This window comes from Pangasianodon hypophthalmus, chromosome 19 (assembly GCF_027358585.1).
Source record: "Pangasianodon hypophthalmus isolate fPanHyp1 chromosome 19, fPanHyp1.pri, whole genome shotgun sequence".
Lineage (NCBI taxonomy): Eukaryota > Metazoa > Chordata > Actinopteri > Siluriformes > Pangasiidae > Pangasianodon > Pangasianodon hypophthalmus.
The window spans coordinates 9,402,938-9,428,534 of NC_069728.1; the positions used below are offsets into that span (position 1 = coordinate 9,402,938).

The 25,597-nt window shown below is 40.5% G+C and overlaps 1 protein-coding gene across 1 annotated transcript; it reads left to right on the plus strand.

Moving 5' to 3' along the window:
• Positions 1 to 17,690: 17,690 nt before the first annotated feature.
• Positions 17,691 to 22,691, plus strand: bmp2b (bone morphogenetic protein 2b). Its single transcript, XM_034313447.2, has 3 exons — positions 17,691 to 18,902; positions 19,009 to 19,557; positions 21,712 to 22,691. The coding sequence occupies exons 2-3, from the start codon at positions 19,209 to 19,211 to the stop codon at positions 22,593 to 22,595; spliced, it is 1,233 nt and encodes a 410-aa protein (XP_034169338.1). The 5' UTR covers positions 17,691 to 18,902; positions 19,009 to 19,208; the 3' UTR covers positions 22,596 to 22,691.
• The last annotated feature ends 2,906 nt before the right edge of the window (positions 22,692 to 25,597 follow it).

Below are 25,597 nucleotides of genomic sequence, written 5' to 3' on the forward strand. Positions count from 1 at the left end.
GCTAATGATAGCCAGCTAGAAAACATTAGCTAACTGTACAGCACTTGTCAGACAGTCATTAAGCCTTATTTATAAATGTTCATAATTCTCCCTGCTTTCCATCTAATTAATATTATCAGACTTGAGGTTGGATATCCCAGTATACACTGTTGGATCAATAGTGATGATGTGGAAGCTGCATCATACCACCCAAGTTCTACAAAAAACAAGATAGAGACTGGTGAGGGAAGCCACAATGAGGCCAACTGTCACTCTGATGGAACTGCAGAATACAGTGGACTGTATGGGAGACTGTAAGGGATGGTGGCAAATAGAAGACACCATTGCTCAAGAAGAGCCATATGAAAGCAGGAGAGTAAACCATATACATATGTTTTTTAGTGTGTTGAGACCAAGATACTGTATTTGGGCAAATTTCAAAGTGCTTTGTGTGGTGCAAATCTAATGCAGATCATAACTCAAATAACAGCATCTCTAAATTGAAATATGGTGGTGGCAGCATCATGCTCTGGGCTTCTTGTCAAAATTGAAGCAGGAATGGATGGAGCAAAATACAGTGTTTTACAGTGGCCAAGTCAAAGTCCAGATCTGAATCTCATTGAGAATTTGTGGCACTGTTTCAAAATTGCAGTCAACAAACAACATCCAACCAACCTGAGAACCCTGGAGTAAATCTGCCAGGAAGAATGGGCAAAAATGACTTCCAAACAGTGTACAAAGCTGCTAGAAGCTTACCTCAACAACATTTGACATAAAGCTATTATTGCAGCAAAAGGTGGTTCACCCAAATACTAGTCTGAAGGGGGTTGAATTTTAAAAGATCCGCTGACAAATAATGAATTTTGACTTTGAAAATTTCCTTTAAAAGGATATTGGTTAGCATTAAAAACTACTGACTGGAATAATCTGTGTAAGTGTCATTTGTAATCTGATGACTTTTAAGGGAGTCGAATACTTCTGCAAGGCACTGTATTTATCCATATTTATACATTTGTACATAACTTCAGTAATTGTAATTAAGCTGACAAAACTTCCAGATTCAGTAATGTCAGTGTAGAATGCAGATTACTTACAAGTGAGATGGCAGTAACTTGAATAATCGATTCTGACTGGTCTGAAAGTGTTAATTAATTTGCTATAACAGCACAGCTCCAAAAGTCTGCAAGGTTTATATTAAAGCACGTAAAGACGTAAACAGATAAAAATGTGTGGAATTTTTGATATGGTGATGTTTTTTTTATGAGGAGACATTTATTTAGCACTTTTGGAAGGAGTCTCCAGTATCAACGTCAGGTATAATCTTAAGCTTTGCAACACAGGAAAGTCTTCAGGATGCAGGGCTTTGTGATTTCTCACAACATCTGCATTTTTTTTGTCTTATTAACTTCAAGACAGGGTGTTGTGTTTTATTCCTTACTTGCTATGTGTGGCATGCTGTGGTTTTATTTAAATTTTGAATATTTGAACCTAGTCACTTATTCACAAGATAAAACAGGTGTCCAAGTGTTTTCAGTTGTAACTTTCAACCAAAACTACATTTTAACAATGAATTCTCCTCGCTACATTCAACTGCATGTCTTTATTCAAGATATAAAACTTCACTGATATTAGGAATAAAAAATGAGTTGTTTGATATATGGATATAGTAGGCCATGTGTAAGTTCAACTTTTTTTTTTTACTTTTTTTTTTTTTACTTTTTTTTTTTTTTTCCCCCACAGTCTGTTCAGATGTGTGCCTGTTAGGGTTTAGAGAGAGAGCACACTGTGGATACATGCCATGTTGTGAATCTTAAAACAGAAAGGCGGTAGCCAGTGTCAGCAACGGAAAAAGCTTTTTGGAAGAAGTCTAGTTTACTTTGTTTACTTAGTTCTGTTTTTGCAACATTTTCATGCACGGATTCTGCAGCTGTTGTTTTAATGCATTTGGCACTAGGTGGGGCTAGTGCCGTAGAAGAGCGCTGCCCGAGCTCCACTCAAAGACTCTCACATAGGCCGAAGTCCCTTAAGAAATAATTTTACACTTTGGTAAACGTAACATGGAATGTGGACTTGACCAAAATTTTAAGTGTCAAGGTTCTGTCAAAAGATCCTAAATATGCCTCATTAAAGCAGCCCCCATGGGACATGTGTTCCAGTAAATTTATGCTTATTCAGACCAGGTGCTTATCCATGGCCATATTCATTTTCTCTGCTTGAGCACAAATTCTGCATGGTCAACCCAACCAGGTACAAAACTGACACTTTTTCTGAGATTCCAACACCAGTGCCAGTGACTGTAACTGTGAAATCTCATATACAGCCTTGGAAAATGGCAAGCAGGATTGAATTTATGACCCTGAACTTAACTAATTCTTATGTTTGTTATAGTTTAGTCAGCCAATCACTGGAATCCTGTTGGAAAATAGAGGCCCTATTGTGTGGACTATTGGGTTCTTCCATAGCTGGTGCAGAAACTGCGGTCAGGCCCGATTGCGATCTAAAACCTAAATCCCTGTTCAGAATCCTCGTGCAGAGGCCAAAAGGCTCAGACTGGGCCTGCAGTGTGGCCTTTCCTTAAGTGGATCAGTCCATTAAGAAAAAAGAAAAGAAAACTTTGTTGTTTACATCCTCCACATGACCTTACTTCACCTCTTCTTGCTGGCATTCCTGTCATAGTTTTGACATTTAAGCACAAGTACAAGAGGTGGACAGGGAAAACATTGCCTAATCACCCCAAAGGGCATAGGAGATAACAAAACCACCTCTTAACCTGAAAAGTTCATGAACTGATTAATTCCAAGCCATCTGTACATTAGTGTTTTGATTTCCTCCTTAGTAGACATTTAAAGGGAATTGAATCCTTTTATTGTCTTTTAAAATCCTATTTTCAAAAAGCTACATTTCTTCTCTGAATTGCAAGAAATAAGCAACCTAGCAAATACTTTTTAGCATCTCTCAGTGATTTGTTTATCTGCATTGTGGTAAAATAATATGCTCAGAATCATCACATAATTGTAAGATACAATCCTTAACAATTAGTTTTCATAGATCTGAATCTTTCTCTAACTTACAGTACTTTAAACATGGCCTTGGGCATTAGAAAAAGGATATTATATTGGATAATACAAAGGGTACTGCTGAAAAAATAAACAGAGTAGCCACTCTTCTGATTAAGTGCCATATGATATTATTTATTAAGAAATACCATAACATAGAAATCACCGTACTGGTCAAGAAATTATTTCTAGGATGTTTTTTAAGTTAATTATTATTAAGTCAAGTCAAGAAATTATTTCAGGTGCTCTGCGCACTTTCTACTATTTTGGATGCTCCTAATAGTAAAAAAAAAGATCTTGATGCTGTTGGAATGGTCATAAACTAGACCAGAATTTTAACAAGTAATAAAACCTTGTATTTTTACTTGCTGTTTTGTGTTGCTTGTTAGATTTTTTAAGGTGTCATACTGTAGCATTCATTTGGTCAATTTTCTAGGCATACATACATTTTGGTTATAGCTGTTTTTAAAATGAAATGTAATTTTTCCCCCCCAAACTTTACTTTTGCTAATGTATTCAACATCATATGATCACTCAGTAGAGTAAGAATGAATCTAAGATCCAATTCTCAACTCATGTCAACATCACTTAGGCAAGAGTTGAGATCATCTGTGTGTGCCTATCAGGCTTGGCTATGTCAATACTCTCGGTGTGGGTGAAAACAAAGCACAGCTCAAACTAAAAACAACTACCAAGCATTGTCTATAAATACTATACACACACATGTGCACACACACACATGTGCACACCATTTGGATTACCTGAGAGGCACAGACACGTTTACTGACGCACCAGAATACAAGTACGTGTATCACTGAAGTGCACTGTTGTAATTCAAGGCAGTATTTAGTTTCAGCCATGTGAGCTTAATCTTCTGGGTGGTGAGCTCCTTTAATAAAAGATTTTGCTGATGATGTCTTTATATAATAGTTGCGTAAAGTTGCGTTCTCAGAAGCACTATATCATGGTGTGTCTGCATGTGTGTATACAAGCACCTGTGTTTGTAGAAAACTGTTATCATCATATGCATAGTGTTTGTTTAGCTTACCAGCTGTGAACTTTGCCTTTAGAGGAGTGGACGAAAAGGCGATATGTGTGACAGCCTTGTTTGGAGAACTGTCTTCCCACTTGGACTCAGTTCTACATGGGATCATATTCGTACAAAGTAAAGCAAAGTAAAGACATTCAGCACTTCACCACAGACTTCTGTTGATAGAACATGTTCCTGAGACCTTCTGAAATGAAAGCCAATAGGGGGTAGTATGCAATGATTCTCCACCATATGCCCTGTCCACTTAAATTAGCAGGGTCTTGCATCCAACAGCATCTGTTTTCAATAAGGAGCAAAAAGACGGAAGGGTGGGTGCTTGGCTTTTCAGCGGAAAATACAGCCTACTGTACTTTTAAATAGCCCACGGGAGACGCAGGACGGATGTGGGCCATATCGTCTTATCCCCATATCTGGACTGCCACTTCTTCCTCCTTTGTACGTCAAATGTACAATTACGAAGGAATGTGTGTAACACTCTTTCTCAACATGGTGGCACCATGTGAAGCGACCGTTTAGTGCGCTGCCCACAAGCCAAACTGATGCTGGCTCAGTTCTAACACATACCATGCTCTGAATGTTTGCAAATTGTCCATTTTTTGTGTTTAAAAGGTTGCTATTTTTCCTGCTTCAAGAATTGCTCATCCCTATGACTAACTGCTATGGAACAAAGTCGGAGAAATAACTCCCTGCAGATAAGAAGCACCATAGCTCCCCCATAATTCAAAGCTTTGCCATAATTCACACTGCACTGCTTTAACTAAAGGGACTGTCTGTTACTGAGGCCAATTGCATGTTTGTCCTCCAAATTGTTGGTGCAGCAGTGAGACAAGACGAAGACAAAAAGAGCAGGCTAGCAAACATAATGACGACCTGCTTAAGGATCGGAACATATAGGGCAGTTTCATACTGGTCATATATTGCTGGTTGATTACACTCAAATGCACAGATGCCATGCAGGACACGAATACACTCGCACAGTCTTTGGCTGGAGCCTCAGGTTGAAGTCTATTTAAACATGTAATTTTCCCAGGGAAAAAAGGAAACAGGGAGAGTCTGTCTTGTTGTCCCTAACCAAGTCCAAGGCCTTATTGAGAGACGTGAAACAACGTGATATTAAGTTGGATCTAACGATCATCACTTAATACCAAAGCACTATCACACACATTCGACCACTAATCTCAGATTTCAGAACTGAACAGGAAGAATGTGTAATTTAATAGTTTTTAAAGGAATTATTAGTTATAATAGTCATTAAAGGAAACCCAATGGACTTTAATTATATGACCATTTGGAATACCACACTAGTCCTTGGGTTTGAATAAGTACAGGCACTTGACTAACTTCAAGTAATCTATACACTTGTTTACTCAGTTAGCACATAAATACACAAGTGGCGAGTTAGTTGTAACAAAAGCTCTTTACATAAAAAAGATTTGTTATCTTATGTATCTCAGGGGGGCTCTGTGAACAGAATGGCCATATTGAGGCATGATCATAAATGCAGTGCTGAAACGGCACTGTGAGGTGGTGTGTGAAACCATCTGGAAGAGATCTGGCATTTTTCAGAATCCATTTTTGTTTAGCCAGCGTCAAAGACACACATACAGCTAGCTGCCATGCACTCTCCTAGCTGAATGAATTCCATTTTTCCATTCGCGCCAAGGAAAGAGATACTGCGCAAGGCAAAGCAGAATCTGATAAGGCCGATGACAAACCGAGGGGATTGTTGACAGGCTCCTGACGTTTTTGGCACTACTTCCCTGACCTCTTCAGTGTGCTGAAATGTGGATCACTTGAACAGACTCCTCTTAGCTCTGAGATACCGGAGAAATGTGCTAAAGATAATGTTTTAACAGCCAGTGCCATGCTCACCTTGTTCTGGCCAGAGTTGCTTGTTAAAAGGTGTTCATGAACATTTTACTGCTGGATCTGATTTCAGCAGGGATTAGATGTACGTGCAATGTACACTAGTAACTTTTTCAGTATCAAGCCACAGTAGTGTGTATATTTATATTTTTACTGCAGTTCCACAAGCCTGTTTCTTCCCGTCTACAGCCATGGTTACGGCCTGCTAATCCGAATAAACTTGTTACAGTTTCAAGTTCATGGTGAGGAAGCCTGGTTTCTCACACATGGAAAAGGAATTCAGACTATCGAAAAATCCTTGGCCGCCCTTGTTTTGAGATGAAATATTTAGATATATATTCAAGTGTGCTCGGTGCAGCCCTATAGCAAGGCTCCCCACATGCTCTTGCTGACTGGCATGCCAAAGCCATTTGTGGTTATTTTCAAACAAACGAGCCCCGTTTGCACACCACTTGTGTTTCAATGCATTATTTAAAAATCTTAAAACCATCATTATTAAGAAAGTTGTTAGTTCAGATTTCACCCTCTACATTACATCTAGCAGTCGAAGGTCAAGAGGATCTGTCAGCAGTGACATGAGGATTATCCCATTGACATTCCATTTCCAAGCTTTCTTTGCTCTGCCTCCACGTAGCAAGGCCTTGCTGTGTGCTGGCAGGCCAGGCATTGAGGAGCAATTACTGTCGCATTAGTGATGATCAAGCCATGTTACTCAAGTGCACAGAGAAGCTACTGTTTTCTGCTCATTCTTTTTAGCTCCCATCCATCAGACAGCAGAGTTCACACTGCCTTAAGATCGCCTTATGAACTGTTAAGAACAAAGGTGCAGGTGTCCTCTAGCTGAACCCATCATAAACGATTTAGCACCTCTTAGCACCACAAGAAATATGGCTACAGTATATTCTGTTTTTGGGATGTTATCTTTGGCTTGTCACAGCGAAATGACTTAATCTTCCCTGTCCACACTGAACCAAAAGATTCAGTGCAGCATTTGGTTAATGAATGCTGTTAACTTACACTGAATCAGGATGACATGTCATGCTTTCGTTAATTTAAACGTATAACTACTTATTCAGTAAATGGTGTATGTCATGCAGACTTATACCAAATCCAGATGGAAAACAATAGTATTTACGTCTCATTTCGTACTGAAAGAGCAAAATTCTTCACATTCCTGCTAGAGCCAGAGCAGGTAATGGATCTTAAGTGGGCAGATCTGCTTTGTAGCTGCTCTACTGGGATGGCCTGGAGTAGCTCTCGGCTTACAGGAACCTCTCTGAGAACGGCCTCAGGTGAAGGGATTACCACTCCCGTGTATGCGGAACAAAGACAGCCTGAGTTCTCTCTCAAGGGTTACTGCCTCACCTGAAACCCTATAGTGGGAGTTTACAGTGTTGCCACATGAAGGAGCTGATGTTCACTGTAAACAAAAAAAAAAAGCCTGATCTTACACCTTTGGCTGTTGTGCATCGAGTAACTCTCATTTTCTGATTTCATCTCTAATGATTGTGGGCTTGATGTTGTCTTGTGATATTAGTATATCAGTGAAATCTGTTTTGTATTTTATCTTTTCTTTGTAGTAAAGGAAACAGACATAGCATAGCATTTCAGTTTCTATTGGTTTGGCGTTGGTGGTGTAACTCTGGGAAAGTAATTCTTAAACTTTGATGTCGGCTATACAGAAGGCGTTAATTAGGCATTTGATTAATTCTTTAAACTGTATAGTGCTTTTGGTCTTTGTGGTCACACTGGGTGAATGACTTTATGGCAAAGACTCTTGAAACCATTTCCTTTCACACATGGCATCAAGGGTGTCTTTGGTAACAATTAAGCTTTTAAAGATTGCTGGACAATCTACTAACACAAATTAAAGCCCATCTCTCATATACACCAACCAACCCACAGTGTTTGGAGCTGGAGACCCTCACTCAAGCCTTTCATCTCAATTGCTCATCATGGGGAAATTGATTAAAGGCCCTTTAGACTACTTCCTCTTCACAAAAACCTCAGATTGGGGACTAGCTAAGTGTTGAATCCCCCTTCTTATTTGTGTTTTTTGTTGGAAGCAAATGAAGCGGCTTCCCTGTTTGTCTTGTTCGTCATCAGCCTCCAATACTGGAGCTGCTTGTGTAACATTAGACTCTTCATAAGGCACAGCACACCAGACCTGTCACAGCTCTGAGTGAAGCCAGTCACCCTCCAGACTCTCACACAAAGAGCTTGGGTCACAAAAGGTTCTCTGGACGTCTACTGTTGTATTTAAATGCTTTTGAAGTCGCAAACAAGAGGGCTCAGCAAGATAATGGCGCCCCCTCATGACTTTGACCTCTTGGTGACATGATTCCTCTGGTGACTGTAGGGCTCCTTCTCACCATCTGCTCATCACTCAAGAGTCATGCTATCCCTTCCGGAGATTATGAGCAAGGTCAGCGGGGGTTAAATGATCAATGCAATTTTTCAGCGATGGATTCTCCAATACCATTGGAAGATAAAAGACATGGAAGTGAGATAGACATCTATACATGTCACTTGATTAGTGTTGCCACAAAGCAAACCTGGGCCCCTGAAATCTAAGGATTAAAGAAGGCAACAGCATTCTAATGTTATTCTAATGCTTCATTTTCCCGTCATGCTTTGTTGAAGAGAGGCAAAATGCAGTATGTTTAGAACTATGATATGTCATGGTGCCGATATGAGTTGAAAGCAAAGTGGAGCTAGAAAAACAGATGGCAGACACAAAGCATGAAGGTGAAGAAATGAAAAGATAAGAGATGAGACACTTTGATTTTAAGAAGAACACAGGGAAGGTGATGAGCCTTTGAGTCTGCCGTCTGCAAACAGGATGTTTCATACAGTACCTTCAAATACAGCAGTTATCCAAAACACTCAAAACACCTGCTTTTATCTGCTTGCAGTATCAGAGCAGGAGCATATTTTCCATTCTTAATCATTTGTGTATAGCCACCTCAGTCCATTCATGTTCCACCGCATGAGGTGTCTGAAGAGTCGCCGTGGATGAATTGACTCTGAGGCGAGAGAAAAAGGGGAGTCTACTTAAAAAAAAATCAACACCAGCCTTATTTTGCCCAACATCAGTAACAGTACATATGTACGTGCAGGTGGTCCCAGACACCCTATCCAAACAGTAGTGTTTGATCGAACTGCAGTCTGTTTGGTTGAACATATTGGCTGCTGGTACACTGCTTGCTTTAATGATTAATCTGATGGAGACTGACTTTTATCTTTATGATGCTTCACTGTCAAGAAGCTTAGAGCAAGTAACTACAGGTGCTGTTGTATTTTACACCTTGCACTCCTGTTTTTTCCTAGTAATATTGTTTGGACCTGACATCCAAGATAAAGCACATATATCTACCATTAGCTATTTCTGTCCACCTATGGTCACTTCATTAAGACAAAGTTCTTTCTGGTTAATAATTCGCAGAGTAATATATTATTTTTACAGGATTTACTGTAGCATTACATTTCCTTAAAACCTCTTTTTTTGTTTGAATCTAGTAAACCTGCAAATAAATCCACACAGCTCGTCAAGCATGTCATGTAGTCCAGTAAACCATTCTTATTCATGTTTAGGTCTGCATTTCATATACCTAAAAAACTCACCTGTAGATTAAGTCTGTGTATGAAAGCCAATCTTCTGTTCCTCTGAGGTGAGAGATGGGACTTTCCTCTCCCAAGCGGACCTTTCATCATCGATTCGATCGTCAAAGCAAGAGCCAGCTTTAACGAGGAACCACAGCTTACTATTTGACAGGAGTGAACAAAGCTGGCTTTTGTGCGCCTGTTCTGGGAGGCCAGTAGCTCTTGTCATGTACATATGAAATTAATTATAAGGAAATACTAAAACACTCGGGTGGAAATTGCTTTTCACCAGATGTTCCGCATATGAGGATCAATTTAGTATTCTTAGCATAGCGAAATGGCTCTATAAGTTCGACGCTGGCCTCTTTGATGAAAGCCAATCTGTCACTCAAGGCACATAAAAAGAAGCTAAAGTTCTATGCTACTGTTTGTTTCACTTTATAGTGCCTTAGGTAACGTGATTACTTAACCAGGTTAAGAAAATAAAATGTTTCATTCTTAGGTAAAATTTGACATAGTGACAAGGAGTCCAGTGTTTCTCAATGATCCATACGTAAACCAAGTGAGAGGCCTTTTTTCTGCTTCTCAGCACGAGAGAGGGGCTTGGCAAATTAATCAGAGACAAATCACCTTCATCACTGAAAAAATTCTCACGATGTGGGTAGGTGTGGGTTGGTGTGTTTGTGTGTGTGTGTGTGTGTGTGGGGGGGGGGGGGGGGGTATACATGTGGGTTAAATGTAAGAAGAAGAAGAAAAAAAGAGAGAAACCTACTTTCAGCTGAGAATGGAGATTTGTTGGGAATTTTCCAAGCTCCTGATTCATATCTCCTTATTAACGGTTGTCTCTTTTGCATGTCTACTCTAATTTGGTGTAGCGTAGCCTGTTGTGTTACGATATGGGACCAATGAGAGAACAGTGCTCTTCTTTGACCTAGGCAAGTCATTCATCAAGTTTCAGTATTAGACAGTAAGCATTTCAGTATACTGATTGCTTCATTTACAATTTGAAAACAGTAGAAATCTGTTGCATGAGATGCAGAAGGTAAACAAAAGTCTTAGCTGGTTGATTCTTACTTTACCAATCTGCTTGGATATGTTTGTACCTAAAACTATAATCTTGAGGAACTGCATTACAGTAGCGAGGCATAGTCATATGAGAAATTGCTCTCTGTTGAAGAACAGAACAGATTGAGGGTTGGTCTCAGAACCTGGATCAAAGAGGTGTGCGCTAAGGCATCTGGGGTTTGTTTACGACAGCCGTAGTGGCACATCACAGTAATGGAGTGTGTGATGAGAGAGAGAGAGAGAGAGAGAGAGTGAATTACAGGCACGCTGTTTACCCATGCGGATGAATGGGCATCAGCCTCCATTCGATTCTCTGGTGTAATTTAAGGCTGCTTTTGATCCGGCTGATTATTCATTACACTCTACACTTCTGCGCCAGTTTTAAAGAAGATAAATAGAGGAAACAGGCAATTAAGTCACAGGAGTTAAAGACACTGGTGGGCTGGCGAGCTCATAGCCGTATACTCAGTGCTAATCTCCACTCATGCAACGTACTGTATGCAGGTTCATGTTTGTTGACATTTCTTATGAGGTGTTGCAGCATGAAGGCATGGAGACTTGATTTAATACCAAAATTCACAAGAAGTTTTTTAAGATTTCATTGAATCAGGCTACATATGAGTGGGAAAATCAGTCAAGCATATCCCTGGAATCCAATTTGATGAAAACATCATGGTCAAGGGTTAAGTCAATAGCAGAAGAAAGGTATACACATGGAGATAAGCGTTGATATGTGCACACAATTGCATCAAGCAACAGACACAGTTCAACACGAGGATCCCATATCGTGCCACAAGAGGCGTGCTCAGTTAAATGTTTACACAGCTGCTCTGGAGATTATTATTATTGTGAAACCACACACTTTTAATGTTGCTGTGTGGATGCCAAAACACGTCTACTCTTTACCTCCCTCCAGAGCTCACACAACTGCTCTCCATCTAACATACAGCTAAAATACAACACACAAAGCCCTGGGATATTCAGGACGTGTTCCACATTATTGTTTTTTTTTTTTTTTTTTTTTTTTAACATGAACCTGGTTGTACTTAACAACAACTCAAATTAAATCTTGTGGGCCATCTTTGACATGATATGCCAAAGTATGGAATGCATCTGTAAAGATTTGACTATAAATTGTGTACCTTTCCATAAAATAACACAACCTTTCCACATTAACCCACTTGAATCTGTTTGACTTTCCCTTGAATGCAATGTTTAGGTTTGTGTGTCTGTGGTATGTGCACTTAAGATTGCATCTCAAGTGTAAACCTGTGAATCAGGAGAGTGAGTTCATTGTGACCGGCTTCGGAAGAGCATCTTCCACCAACACACTTCCAGTTAGTATGGCCCCTGTGTTTAATGGATATTTTAGCAGTATCATTAAGAACAGATGGTGTAGTTTATTCTGATCAGTTCATATATACTGTTGAGTTGACAGTTTATTAGGTAGCTAATAAACTGCCTATTTAGTGTATATCCACTTGTCAATGCTTTGTCTAGGGTAGGCAAAGCTTAATACACATCAACATATTTCAAGTAATGCTTTAAATATTTAAAGTGCAGGCCACCAACCAGGCCTTGTGATACAGTCATTAAGGGCCCTTTCTTTAAGCTGACACTTTGATGTATGCTGAATGTTACAACCCTTTCCATCTGTACATGGGTGATCAGCAGCCATGTTTTCCATAATTGACATTTAATTTGACATTGCATCCATTAATCTAAATGAGTCTCTCAGCGTGGAGTCTTTCAGCTCTATGTATAGCAGAGTCTCCTCGTTTCTCCAGGGGAAGCTATAAACAGCTGCTTGTGCTTAAGCGGTGAAATGTAAATCTTGACGCGGGATGTTTATGCAGCCCAAGCTTCTAATCATGCAAACGTATAATTCAGTGACATGTGGTGTCTTTACGAGGCCAGTTTGATTCAAAGGGCAGATCCCTGTATTTACCAGTCTCACTCCAAACTAAAACGACATTGCATTTCTCATCTCAATCTCTTCATTTGAAATATTTATTTACTTGAGGCACTAACGTTTTTTGCAGCAGCAGCAGCAGCAGCAGCCGTGGTGCATCAGTAAAGCATTTAGACTAACTTATTCAGGTTGCTATGATGTAGCAGCAAAATTTACAGAGGAACCCAAATGAAGGCTTTCAGCACTCTTAATCCTCTAATTCAAACCAAGCCAGTATGTGGTGCATGAAGGTTACAGCACTTAAGGGAGAAATATCCAACAGCATTCTTGGCAAAGTGGGGTGGGTCAGTCTTATTGCCCACTGTTACAATCTCAGCAAAAGGACTGAGTATAATTTTTCTTACAAGGGCATATCATTTTTGCACATGTGAACATGATTATGTTCATGCAGTTCATGTACTTTAAATCAGCATTAATTTTAATATTGCCTCTGTTACAGTAGCAATACATAAAAGTTGCACAACACAGGACATTAAAATAAGACTTAGGCTCAGCTTAATAAAAATAAAAAATCATTCAAATAATTTTGTTAAATAATAAAGGTACGGGTTACAAGTCATCGTGAAGAATTACAACTGTGAAATCATTCCTTGGCCACGATGTAACTCATTATAAAGTATTTGTGCAGGTATGAATGACCTGAGTGACCTGCTTGGTTCAGTGCAGGTGAATCTGTCTGTTATTAAAGATGCTTGTCTGCTTAGCTAAAGACGCACACTGATCCACCCTGAACGACTTCCATATTGATCTTCATAATTAATATGTGATCTTCAACATTGTCTGAGAATTATTTTGTAATGAAAATCTAAGTTGTGACATCAGCGCAGCAGACAACCGCTAACTTCTCACAGGAGTAACAAAAGTCCAGCACAAACCCACAAATTGGCACCAGAATTGCTAATCATATCACAAATATTCCAATTTAAACATATGTAATGTGTTTCATGGTGGAGTTTTCCTTTAAAGATGAAAGTTTATTTAGCAGTTTAGCAAAGCTCATCTTTTTCATCATTTTATTGATCTTGTTTGTAGAACCAGCACTAATATGGTTGTTGAAACAAATACACCTATGGGTAGCCTTACCATCACAGGTGGACAACTGGGGAAGTTGTCCCAGGTTCAGGCCAGGTGGGGGTCCAGGGGATCCCCTGGAAACTTGGAATTGTCCCTGGAAACTTGGAATTTGAACAAAATTTATTCAACAAAAATAGATTATGCCCCAACATTATGCATGGAAAGCCCTTCCCCAGGCATTTTTGTGTCCTGTTCTACAATTTACAGAAGGGTTCCTTGAGGGTTCTTTGGATGGAACATTTCTGGCTTTCTAAAGATGTTATATTAATAACTTTTTCTGAAAGACAACCCTCTGTTGTAGGGTTCAACATAGAATCTTTAAAGATTCCCCCAGAGAGACAATCTGAAGAGCCCAATTGGGTTACATGAGAAAGAGTATGTTCTCTGGTATTGTTATCATGAAAGACTAGGTTATATGAGGACCTAAGAGGACCACATAGCATGAACCCACAATTATTTGCATATGCTTTATAGCAGTCAATCTTTTGGTCTCGACAAGACCTTGCAAAACATTTCTTTCCGCTATATCTGCTGGCCTTGTTTAATATTTGCACCATATGTATGGTAATTGCTGCCTTCCCTGATGGGACACGAGAGGGAGGTCTGGAGCTGTATTAGACTAAGCAGCAAAAGCTTACTTGATCATCAGTGGAATGTGCGTGTACCATACGGCCAAACAACTGTTAGCACGGTATAAGAGCGCTCCGTCTGCATAGTCATCTCCATGTCTTGTTTCCAGACAGTCGGGTGGAATGTGGGCGATGACAGGAACACTACTCAGCCTATTGGAGAATACAGCAGAGAAGCAAAGACTCTCTGATAGCAGCACAATAATGCCTACTCTTCATCAGCTACCTGTGCCGTGCAATAACATGCGGCTTGTTTCAGCCACAGAGACATAGAGATCACTGCCAAACGTCTACGTTCTCCACTGACAGGGACTTGGGCTTCAGACAGGAAGGTTTAGAGCTAAAGAAATCACATGGCTTACATGTGCATAGTTTAGACCCAAAGTTATGTTGAAATAGTCATGATAATTGCACTCAAAGAAGCCAAAATCCCTTTGTGGTTTTGCCATGGTTTGGTAACAAACTGGCAGCCAATCAAACTTGAGGGGTTTTCTGAATTGAGGAAGTGAATTGAGGCAACCAATAGATGGCATTGCTGTGTCTTTATAGTAGATCTTTATACACACATACAGTTTACCAGAATTTACTATTTATTTCTTTGTTTCATGGGATGAGATTGTATTAACTCTGGAAAAAAAAAAATCAGTTTTTCCAACAAATCATTTCTACTTCTGTCAATCTTTACTTAATCAGCAAAAACAGAAATTCTCTTCTAAAATTGTAAAATTTTCACAGGCATTTTATCTATATTTTTGGTTCAAATATACCATATCTTCACAAATAAAATTCAGCACAAATGTAAAAAATACTAACAGTTTACAAACTCTTGAGGCCAGATCAAGAGAAAAAATTCACAATTTCACACTATCACATAAGCTTCTTTCTCCATGGGTTTTTGTGTCTTTTTAAGATCTTTTTATTGTTCTATTCATTCATTGCTGAAGGTATATATACAGTTTGCCTATCTAAATTCAAGAGAGTGGTCACCAATGGCCGTGATCTATATAGAGCGAAGTATCTGAGCTACAGACTGAAGATACCTATTGCAAAAGCAGGATTTTTCCCTCAGTATGTGTCAGTATGTGTCAGTTCCTCAACAGAGTTCTATTCAGGACAAAGAAAAGAATTAGCTTTGAACTCAGCGGGCCTAATGCTAACAGCTTGGTGTAAAAGAGAATGATAGATGAACCAGATAAGTTTTCATCCAATCAGCAAGTAATTACATCAAGTACAACTACATTAGACACAATAACTTTAGACTTTTTAATGAGGTATCAAAGTGCTATTAAAACACATGCACTCATACACATGTGCGCACACACACATGCACACACACACACACATACACACACACCCTGCACAAAGACAGACATGCAAATGCATTGCAGTAGAGCCTGTGGACACATTCTCTACTTAAGGACTCAGGCCCTGCCAGCAGACAATAAAGAGAAGATAAACATTCTTTTCACTCTCCCTAATCCTCTTGTTTTCGGTAATTAAGGCTACTTAACACGTATTGTGAGGTGTTATCCCTAAATCTAAAACACCTTTGGCCGGTGGAGGGTTTAGAGCACCAAGTTCATGACCTGATGTTTTCACAACAACCAAGCAATCAGTAAAGAAAAAAAAAAAGCCTTACAGAGAAAGAGATCAGGCCTAAAAATGAAGTGTACTTTCTGAAAAACTGCTCATGTCCTCGTGTGTCAGTGAAAACATACATGCACACTGATTGAAACATTTTAAGATGAATGTAATTGGTTGTGTTGCCAAACTGTTGGTCAGTCAATGCCCGGACCAACGACTCCCACTAGTAATTTCATTAATTCAGTTCAAAGTGATCGATTGATCAGTGCATTAAACGATGATTTCTGTGAGACAGTGAGGCAGAGAGTAGCATCACCTCAGGAATGGAATGCATCAGTGTATTTTAATTGCTAAGTGGATGATCCCGGATTATCCCTCATAAGATGTTATTGTCTTGGAAGTAGACAAAGATATCTTTTGATCTCAATGGAGTTTAATCTGCTGCCATCTCTCCCAGCCCAATAGGCCAGCTGCTTTTGTCAAAACAAGCCCGCTATCATCACATAATTGAAATGAATACCTGTAATCAATGAGGCGTTTTCATATGCTGATTCCCCCAACATAAACATTGTTTACTAAGCACATGTATGTTTTCAATATCAATGGCTTTCCTTCTTGTTACTAAACCCTTTTACCACACACACACACACACACACACACACAGTTTTTGGGGTATGACTGTTCTATTGGTTACAACATTTATAGCATATTAAAGCATAAATACATTTACCTTCCTGATATAAAAGAAAAGGAAATGTGACAATGTTAATAACTGCTGAAAATAACTGCTGATTTTTTTTTTCTGAGGACTAAAAGGGGGTTGGTTTGCAGAGATAATCCTGTCCCCCTCCCTTCCCTGGATATTCACTGACAAGAGTATCAGACGTTAACTTATCCACCTCTGTCCTCGAGTTTGCAGTGACAACAGAATGAATTATCAGGGGACTAGAAATGACCGGTCACTAACACCCTTAATCCTCTTAATCCGTAGAACCAAAGGCATCACATTTGCCAGCTATGTGTCAATCAATGTTAATCCAGTTTGAAAACATGATTCCCTTGAACGTAAATTATAGCTCGTCAGACTAGTCGACACTGACCACATGCACCTTTGTATTGATCAGAATCAGGTAGCTGAACAACACAAACTATGTAACAACGTAAACTCGTGTGAGATTGTAAGTAATGCCAGTAGTGGACGTGTTTTTTTAAGGGATTGTGATATATAGCTCAGGCCTCACACATTTTATAGTCTTGCTATAGTTATTATTTAGTTATTATAATCATATGTTTAACTGGTTATTTGAACTGAACACTGGATAAATTGGAAACAAGTATAAATAGTATAAATGTCAACTTAAATCTAACTTCAAGTTTAATAAAACTCTGTGAGTGGAAGTGCTGCATATTTGCCTGGATAATTGCATTATACTCATAATTTAAAAGGTTGCTGTGATAATAAGGAGGTTTGTTGACTTTTTTCCCCTTAACACTAATCCTAACATGTGAATGAGTGTGTGAATGAACGTGTGTGTGTGTGTGTGTGTGTGTGTACGTGCATGTGTGTGTGTGTGTGTGTGTGTGTGTGTGTGGTTTGCATCCAGAGTGTACTGGTCCCTAGTTGCCCTGTGCCAAACCCTTGCTCTGGTCTGACTGGATTCATTTCTAGATTTTGACGTGTTACTCTGGAGACACGTTCATGAAGACATGAAGCAACTTTTTTTTTTTGTAAAAAAAAAAAATTCCGTCTTCCTTTTTCAATCTCTGACATGATTACCTATAAAGGCGGGTTTGCAAATAACACCAGTTACGAGTGAGTTATGATGTTTGTAGATTTCTGCATGACCTTTTCTGCAGGGCAAGGAAAAAAAAAACAATTAGGGGTTTTACCAAAAAAAAGAAGAAAAAAATCGCATTTCTCGAGGTGTGAAAGGGCGCAGCTCAGGTCTCTACGCACCGAAACCGACACGCTTTCGCGTCGGCCACATGATGGATGACAGCGTCCGCTGCTGACATCACCCGCAAACAAAAAGCCTAGAGCCGTGAGCGGCGCGCGCTGCAATCTACGCGCCCACGGCAGCGCGCGCTAACACGCGGAGATGACGTTCCCAAGTGAATGCGTGCACAACCCGCGACTTCACCACAGCTTATACACACTTCTCCTGGCTAACAGGCTAGAAACATGTCCGAACCAGAAGTCGTTTCTTCTCACCGCTCACGTTTGCGCAGACGCGTTCGTTTGACCTTATAATCACGTTCTACTCGGCGCGAGCGTGCTCGGGTTGCTAGTTCGGCGCGTGTCGACACGGCGAGTATGAGCGCGAGGACGCGAGCTAAAGAACTCAGTAGGGGCGAGCGGCTGCAGCGCGCTCATATATCAGATTAAAAAAAAAAAGTCGCTGTGGATTAACGTGGATTATTGTGGAATTTCAAGGACAGTGCTGCAGGGAAAGCGAGTGAGCACAGCACATCACCGACTGTGTGGTAATTCCTTCCCAAGTTAGGGGTAGTGTTTAATGGGTTGGGGGGGAGTTACATCTTCCTGGGACATCAAGATAATTGAAGGTGTTTTGGACATTCAGGTGTTTGTCGTAGGCGTCTACCACCTGTAGCTCAAAGTCTCTCTCGCTCTCTCTCTCTCTCTCTCTCTCGCTCTCTTTTTATTCAGCTGTAAAACTGGCACGCGCGCGCAGAGCTGCAAACCCTAAAACCGCACCGAGTTTCTTTTTAGCCCAGAGTTCCCCGTCTCTCTCTCTCTCTCTCTCTCTCTCTCTCTGACTTTTCCTTTTATGCCTGGCCTGATGTGAAGCTCTGAAGGCAGAGCGTGTAGTGTAGACATGTGTTGTTCAGTGTACACCCCCCACCCAGACCGTGCCCCTCTTATCTCAGCTTAATTGCAGCCTCGATGTCTGCTGTCTTCGCGTCTCCTTTCTTTCAGTATCTTTGATTCAGCGTCTCATCTCATCTCCACTCGCTGTTTGGTTTGACATCCTCTTTCAGGCTCCCTTACGTGCTCGAGCTCGGTGAGGAGAGGATATTATTTATAGCCCGCGGGCGGGGATAATATCCCTAAACTTTTTTTTTTTTTAATTGTTGTTCCTCGGCTTAAAGTGCGCCATCTACCTTCAGAACGCCTTCAGATCCGGAGATCACCGGCTTGTGGCGAGAGAGAGGGAGAGAGAGAGACAGAGAGAGAGAGAGAGAGAGAGAGAGAGCGGGCTGGAGGCTGGGCGCTCGCGCGGATCGGGGGTCCATGCGCGGTGTCGCCGCCTGACGCGAGCTCGGCCCGGGAGCTCTAAGCCCTCCTCCTCTGTGCCCTCTCTCTGAGAATGGTAGCCGTGCTCCGCTCGGTCGTGGCGCTCGTGCTGCTGCTCGGTCAGGTGTGGCTGGGCGCCGCCGCCGGTCTCATTCCCGACGTGGAGCGGCGAAGGCACGCGCCCGAGCACTCCGAGCGCTTTCTTCGCGACTTCGAGCTCCGACTGCTGAACATGTTCGGCTTAAAGCGGAAACCCACGCCGAGCAAGGGAGCCGTGGTACCTCAGTACATGCTGGACCTCTACTACATGCACTCGGAGAACGGAGACCAGAAAAGCGTCCGGCGGCCCAGGAGCGTCATGGGGAGGCACGCGGAGCGCGCGGCCAGCAGGGCCAACACCATCCGGAGTTTCCATCACGAAGGTGAGAGCTGCTTTTCCACCAGTGCATCACTGGTGCAACTTAGGATTCCAACATGTTGCGCAGTGCTTTCTCACATTTTACGCATTCATAAAACTTCCTGAAATAACTATACTAGAATGTCCTGCACGGTCTGTAACCTTTACAGTGTTATGCAATGCCGGAAAACCATCCCTACATTCCACAAATGATGCTTACTATTATTAAGGAGGCAAAAAAATGTATCCTGACGGCAACCTCTCCTTAAAGAATTCACAGAGTTTACATGCTTCCAGACGGAATGCATATCTGTGTGCTTGTACCAGGTGTGTGCCAGGAATCAGACCATTACACTATAATATCATGAAAAAGGCATGGCTGGTTTTCTGCTGAGACTTTGACCTAAACCTTTTAGAACAAACCCTTTTGCATACATCCTGTATTTCTTTCATTGCACCAGAACAGTAATCTGCTTATAAGTAGACTTATGCTTAATTGGTCCCATTTGATCAATTTGTTCAATTTTTGCAGCATCCTTTAACATGTAACTTTTTGGGCATCAGTTGTTTCTTTTGCCATACTGTCTAAAGCTGTCACGTGAGTAACATGTATCAGTCTGTACCTTGGTGGCACACTTTGATTAAATTGAATGCAAGTCATGTGGGAGCTTTCAGAATGAGGGAAGCTCATGAGCTTTTGCTTGAGGGAACAGAGGAACTCAATTTTAGTCACAAACCTAAATCTTTAGTCTTGCATGGTGTATTAGTATTTCTGTGTGCAGGGTACATAGTCAGTTTAAGTTTGATTGTGAGTCTGTAGTGAAATATATGGCACGTGAAGTTTTTAAGGAAGTATTCTTGAGTCATTAGGGCCACTGGGGGGCCTCAAACAGTGTTATGGATTTGCATGGATGACACCCAGTGGTGGTCCTGACATAGTGCAAACAGCAGCTTTGATCATTTGTCAGCATCTTGGCTGGCGGGCGCAAATACTTATATGTCACATATTAAAAATGTGTGATTTTTATAAATGCATGACACAAATTCTTTTTCATTTATTGCAAAGTTCAATCATTTCATGCCATCACTTCACTTGCTTGTGTTTTCGCATTATATATTTGAATTAGTATATCTGAGTCACATCAGCTGAATTTGTCTTGTTTTAACAATAGGACACATTAATTTAGGATTTAGGTACATTTATTAAAAACTGCATCATAAAAAAATACAATAATAATGATGCAGCAGGTTCTCCCAAATAATTATACTTGCTTTATTTGGTGCGTTTCTTTTTTCTATATCAGTATTGCGTTTCTTTCATGATGGTAGTGTATGTGTGATAGCATCTGTATCTATAACCACTAGAGCTGCATAGCCTGAAACTTTTGACTTGTCATTAGCTGTTGCCTCCTTGTTTTGCCGCAAACAGAAATTAGGAATGTTGATACACTCACAACTGGAGTTGACTGCTCCAGACAAGCCCTAACACGTTCACAGAGTTACTCCCCCTGTGAAGGGATTGACTGAGAGAGAGAGAGAGAGAGAGAGAGAACAGAGAAAGAAGAAAGACAGCAAGAAAGAGAAAAAGATGGAAAAGGAAAAAAAGCATGAAAGAAGGAGCAGGGCTTTTCCCACATCAAATAAAATATGCTTGTCTTTTTAGTTGATTATGGAGCAGATAGGTTGGATTATGGGGAATGGAATTTCCAAAATGTTTCTTTTAAAAAGAGATTAGAGGCTTTTTGTGTAAGATTGTCTTTTGATTCGTTAAGTCTTCCAAGAAAAAAGATGGCTTTTCATGTGATGATCACAACCTTTTTATTAAAGGAGGTGTTTGAAGCATCCAAGTTTTGTTTGAATGCAACCTCTCAAAACTGCTCCGCCACACTTAGTTGCCTAAGTGTCTTTAAATGCCTTAACACCTGGTCCAACTATCACTTAGAGCATGCAAAGACAGCTCTGAGGCAAACCTAAGAGAAAGGTCAGTCTTTTAGGTTAAAACCCTGGACATAGAGCGCAATGACTTTTACCTAGAGGTTTTTAAGCATAGCTTATTTAATATTATAATATTATAATGCTTATTTAATAATAAGCATACCTTATTTAATAATGGATAGTCTTTAACCATGGGTGAGATATTAATTGTCCACTTTTAACAATGCAATTTTTTTTCTTTCAGAGGCTTTAGAGGCCCTGTCCAGCCTGAAAGGAAGGACCACACAGCAGCTGTTTTTTAACCTCACTTCAGTTCCAGCAGAGGAGCTGATCACGGCTGCAGAGCTACGCATCTTCAGAGACCAGGTGCTCAGTGACTTTACTCAGAGCAACACAAGTCGCGCTGGAGCCTTTCAGCGCATTAACATTTTTGAGGTGTTTAGGCCAGCTCATTCCCCCTCACAGGAGCCTCTCACCAGACTTTTGGACACTCGTCTGGTACAGGACTCACACTCACGCTGGGAAAGCTTTGATGTAAGCTCAGCTGCAGCACGCTGGGCCACACAGCCACACCACAACCATGGCCTCATGGTGGAGATTCTGCACCCAGGCGAGGCCAGTGATGGTGAGGAGGCCGAGGCAAGCAGGAGTAGACATGTCAGGGTGAGCCGGTCCCTACATGCCGACAGTGAATCCTGGACTCAGGCTCGGCCACTGCTGGTCACTTACAGCCACGATGGCCAGGGCACTGCAACGCTCCACAGAGAAAAGCGGCAGGTGCGGCGTCCACCCAAACAGCGGCGCAAACAGCAGCGAGCCAACTGCCGCCGGCACCCACTCTATGTAGACTTTAGTGATGTGGGCTGGAACGTGTGGATTGTGGCACCACCGGGCTACCACGCCTTTTACTGCCAAGGCGAGTGCCCGTTCCCACTGTCAGACCACCTGAACTCCACCAACCATGCCATTGTGCAGACCCTTGTGAATTCTGTGAACTCTAATGTGCCACGGGCATGTTGCGTACCCACAGAGCTCAGTCCCATCTCTCTGCTCTACCTGGATGAGTATGAGAAGGTCGTCTTAAAGAACTATCAAGACATGGTGGTGGAGGGCTGCGGCTGTCGATGAGAACTAAACTCATGAAACTTATGAAGACTTTTTTTATTTATATGAAAGAACTTTCAAAAAGAGTTATTTTGGAAAAAAGAAATATTTTATACATATATATATATATATATATATATATATATATATATATATATATATATATATATATATATATATATATATATATATGGTTATATTTATGTTGACTGAAATGGGAAAATAAATATTTTAATGAGTGTTTTGCTTTTTCAGTGGTTTTGAAGATGTCCAATGTACATTTCAGTGCAATAGCACATGAAGTATGAAGCTCAGATTTTTAATATGTATTTATTTCATCATAACCACTTTATTTGTAAATGAAATATGTGTATTTATCATAAAAAATATATGATCTCCCTTTGTGGCTTTGGGAATACATTATTTGACAAAGTTTATTTATGTATTTACATTATGTATTTAAATTGATTTACTAATCACTAATTTGGGGCATTAGTTACAATAAGAAATGGACAAGTACTGACTTCAGGCATGGATTTTCCTGAGTGATTATTAGATCCTTGTGTTGTCCCTGTATCTTCCTTTTCAGCAGTTTTGATTTTGAAATCTGGCACTGCCCCTCGCTTGGCTTCTCTGTGAGCTAATTTTTCCCACTCAAATTAATCCTGATCTGGCACTAAATCACACTGTCACTGGAGGTTCTTTACTGAAAATCCTTTTTAGTCTAAGACTAGGCTTAAGATATGTCTGAGCAGCTGGCCCTACAAACTAGCTCATATAAACCCTAAAACCTGCACCTAGTCCATGTAGTTTTTAAATATTAAGGTTAGAGCTATGTAAAATGTCTAAGTCAAACATGTCCTGGTGAGCGCGATCAATCATTCAGACAGTTGGAAATGTGAGCAGCTGATAAAGACACAGTGAAGGACCTGAACCCTGCCATAAGTGAGCACTTCATTAATAATCTCAGAAAGAAACAAAGGAGAAGATTGGGCCTGCTGTGATTGTTTATGCCGAGACATATTTTGCTGTGCTATCTCTTGACAGAATTCCTGCATCATTGTTTAATCATATTGCTGTTGGAACCACCATCCTCAGCTTAGTGTTGAGTGCGAAAAGCGCACTTGATTAAGGTGAACAGCGACCACAGTTATATACCATATTCCATATGAAACTGGGTATTAAATATTAAGGTCTCAGCATTTAAATATTAAATCTTAAGGCAGTTATAAATATTTTTTTTAAAGAAAAACAGAAATATACAGATTCTGTGATGACTTAGCTGTCTGGGAGAAAGATCTGTCATATCCAATCAGAATACAGTAATTGCAAATTTTCCCTAAATTACTGAAATAATCATTTAAAACTGTTTGTGTTAATTCTCCCATACTATGTCTGAGGCATATTGTTATTTCTGAGTAATATTGTTTTCTGCAATTGTTCTGAAGCACATAATGGTGCATGCTTGATTTCATATTTTGCTGTTCTCACTAAACTGCATAAAACATGGTACATGTATTACATTGTTATCATATAGAGCCAACCATAGTACTGCATTGTCTGTGGTCGCTGCAGTTTTATTCACATCCAGAGGGAACTGTTTTGCTTTAAAACCCTCAAAATGGACGTCTTTAATGAAAATTACATTTCATGCAACAATAAAAACCTGCGTTTCTTCATGGAACTCTATCGGGGAACCAAGAGGGGAAACATGCTTTGGGAAACTTTTCGATTTAATGGTTGGCTTTTTACTGCACTGAGTCCATAAAGCTTTAATTGAGTTGTGTGGGAATACGACTCCCCTGCCATGTTTCACATTTAGCACGCATTTCTCCTGCTGCCTTCCCCTGTACTACCACATTAAGATGCACATTTCCCACCCTCCACACTCCGAGTCCGCTCTTTTCAGAGGGAATGCCATGGAAGAGGTCAGGGTCACCCCAGATAGTCCCAAAGGGCGCAGTCCTAAAACCACTCTCTTGTAACATTAGCTGAACAACCACGTCACTTCAACCTTATTTTATGAATTCTTCCCAGGGAGAATTTTTATGTGCCACACTGGACATTTAATGTGTCTTTAGTAAGCTAATGACATCTTTATGGTAGGTGGTTGCTGAAAAAATAGTGATTTAGCTTACTTTATGAAAACAAATAAGCGAATTTTACATTTGTATGTTGATGTGCAGGATCACAGTGGCTGTAGTTCATAGGGTGGGATTTCTTTTTTAAAACATGAAAAAAGGCCTGAATGAAATACAACCATAAGGATTTCCACACGTCAGGCTTAACGTCGGTTGGGAGTGATTCAGTTTGGAAAGGAACTGTAATTTGATTCGTCTCAGTAAGTGCAAACCACACTGAAAGTATCTGTAGTTCCTCTAACCAGACTCATACAGCAGCAGAATCAGATTTCCAGATTTCCAGATTTCTGGCGGTTGACGTTCGGAAAATATGCAGCATGAACCTTTGATGAAGTGAACCCGGCCTGGGCAGAATATGACTTTTGGCCATGCTCCAAGGGGATGCCGGCGTTCGGATCGGGTCTGCGGTTGATCGGAAGGCCTTTGTTATCCCACAGCGGCGTGCTAATTTGAGGTGTGGTTTGCTTTGCCTCTCAGAAAAGCATCCGTATGATGACGTCCAGCATACTTGGAAATGCGGCATCTGTGAAGTAGCTCAAAACACATCAAAAAGCCTTGTATCCACATTTTGGTAAGAGAGGAAAACACACACAAATTACTTTTCCAGAATGACTGAAAGACCTAGAAGCAAAGGTTCTAATTCTTATATCCTTTTGAACCACCCATTATTTTATTAAATTATTAGTTTTATGGTTTGTGTAAGTGTGTGGGTGATTGATGGCAGAGGGGGTAAGTCTACCAGGCTGGAGGAAATGTTAGGAAATGATTCATATTATTTATGAAGTCTAATGTTTATTTGTGTTTTTCCACTTCTCCCCCTGGAACAGCAGATTATCCTCTCATCAAGAGTTCACCTAACAAAAACACCCAATGACAGATTCATTG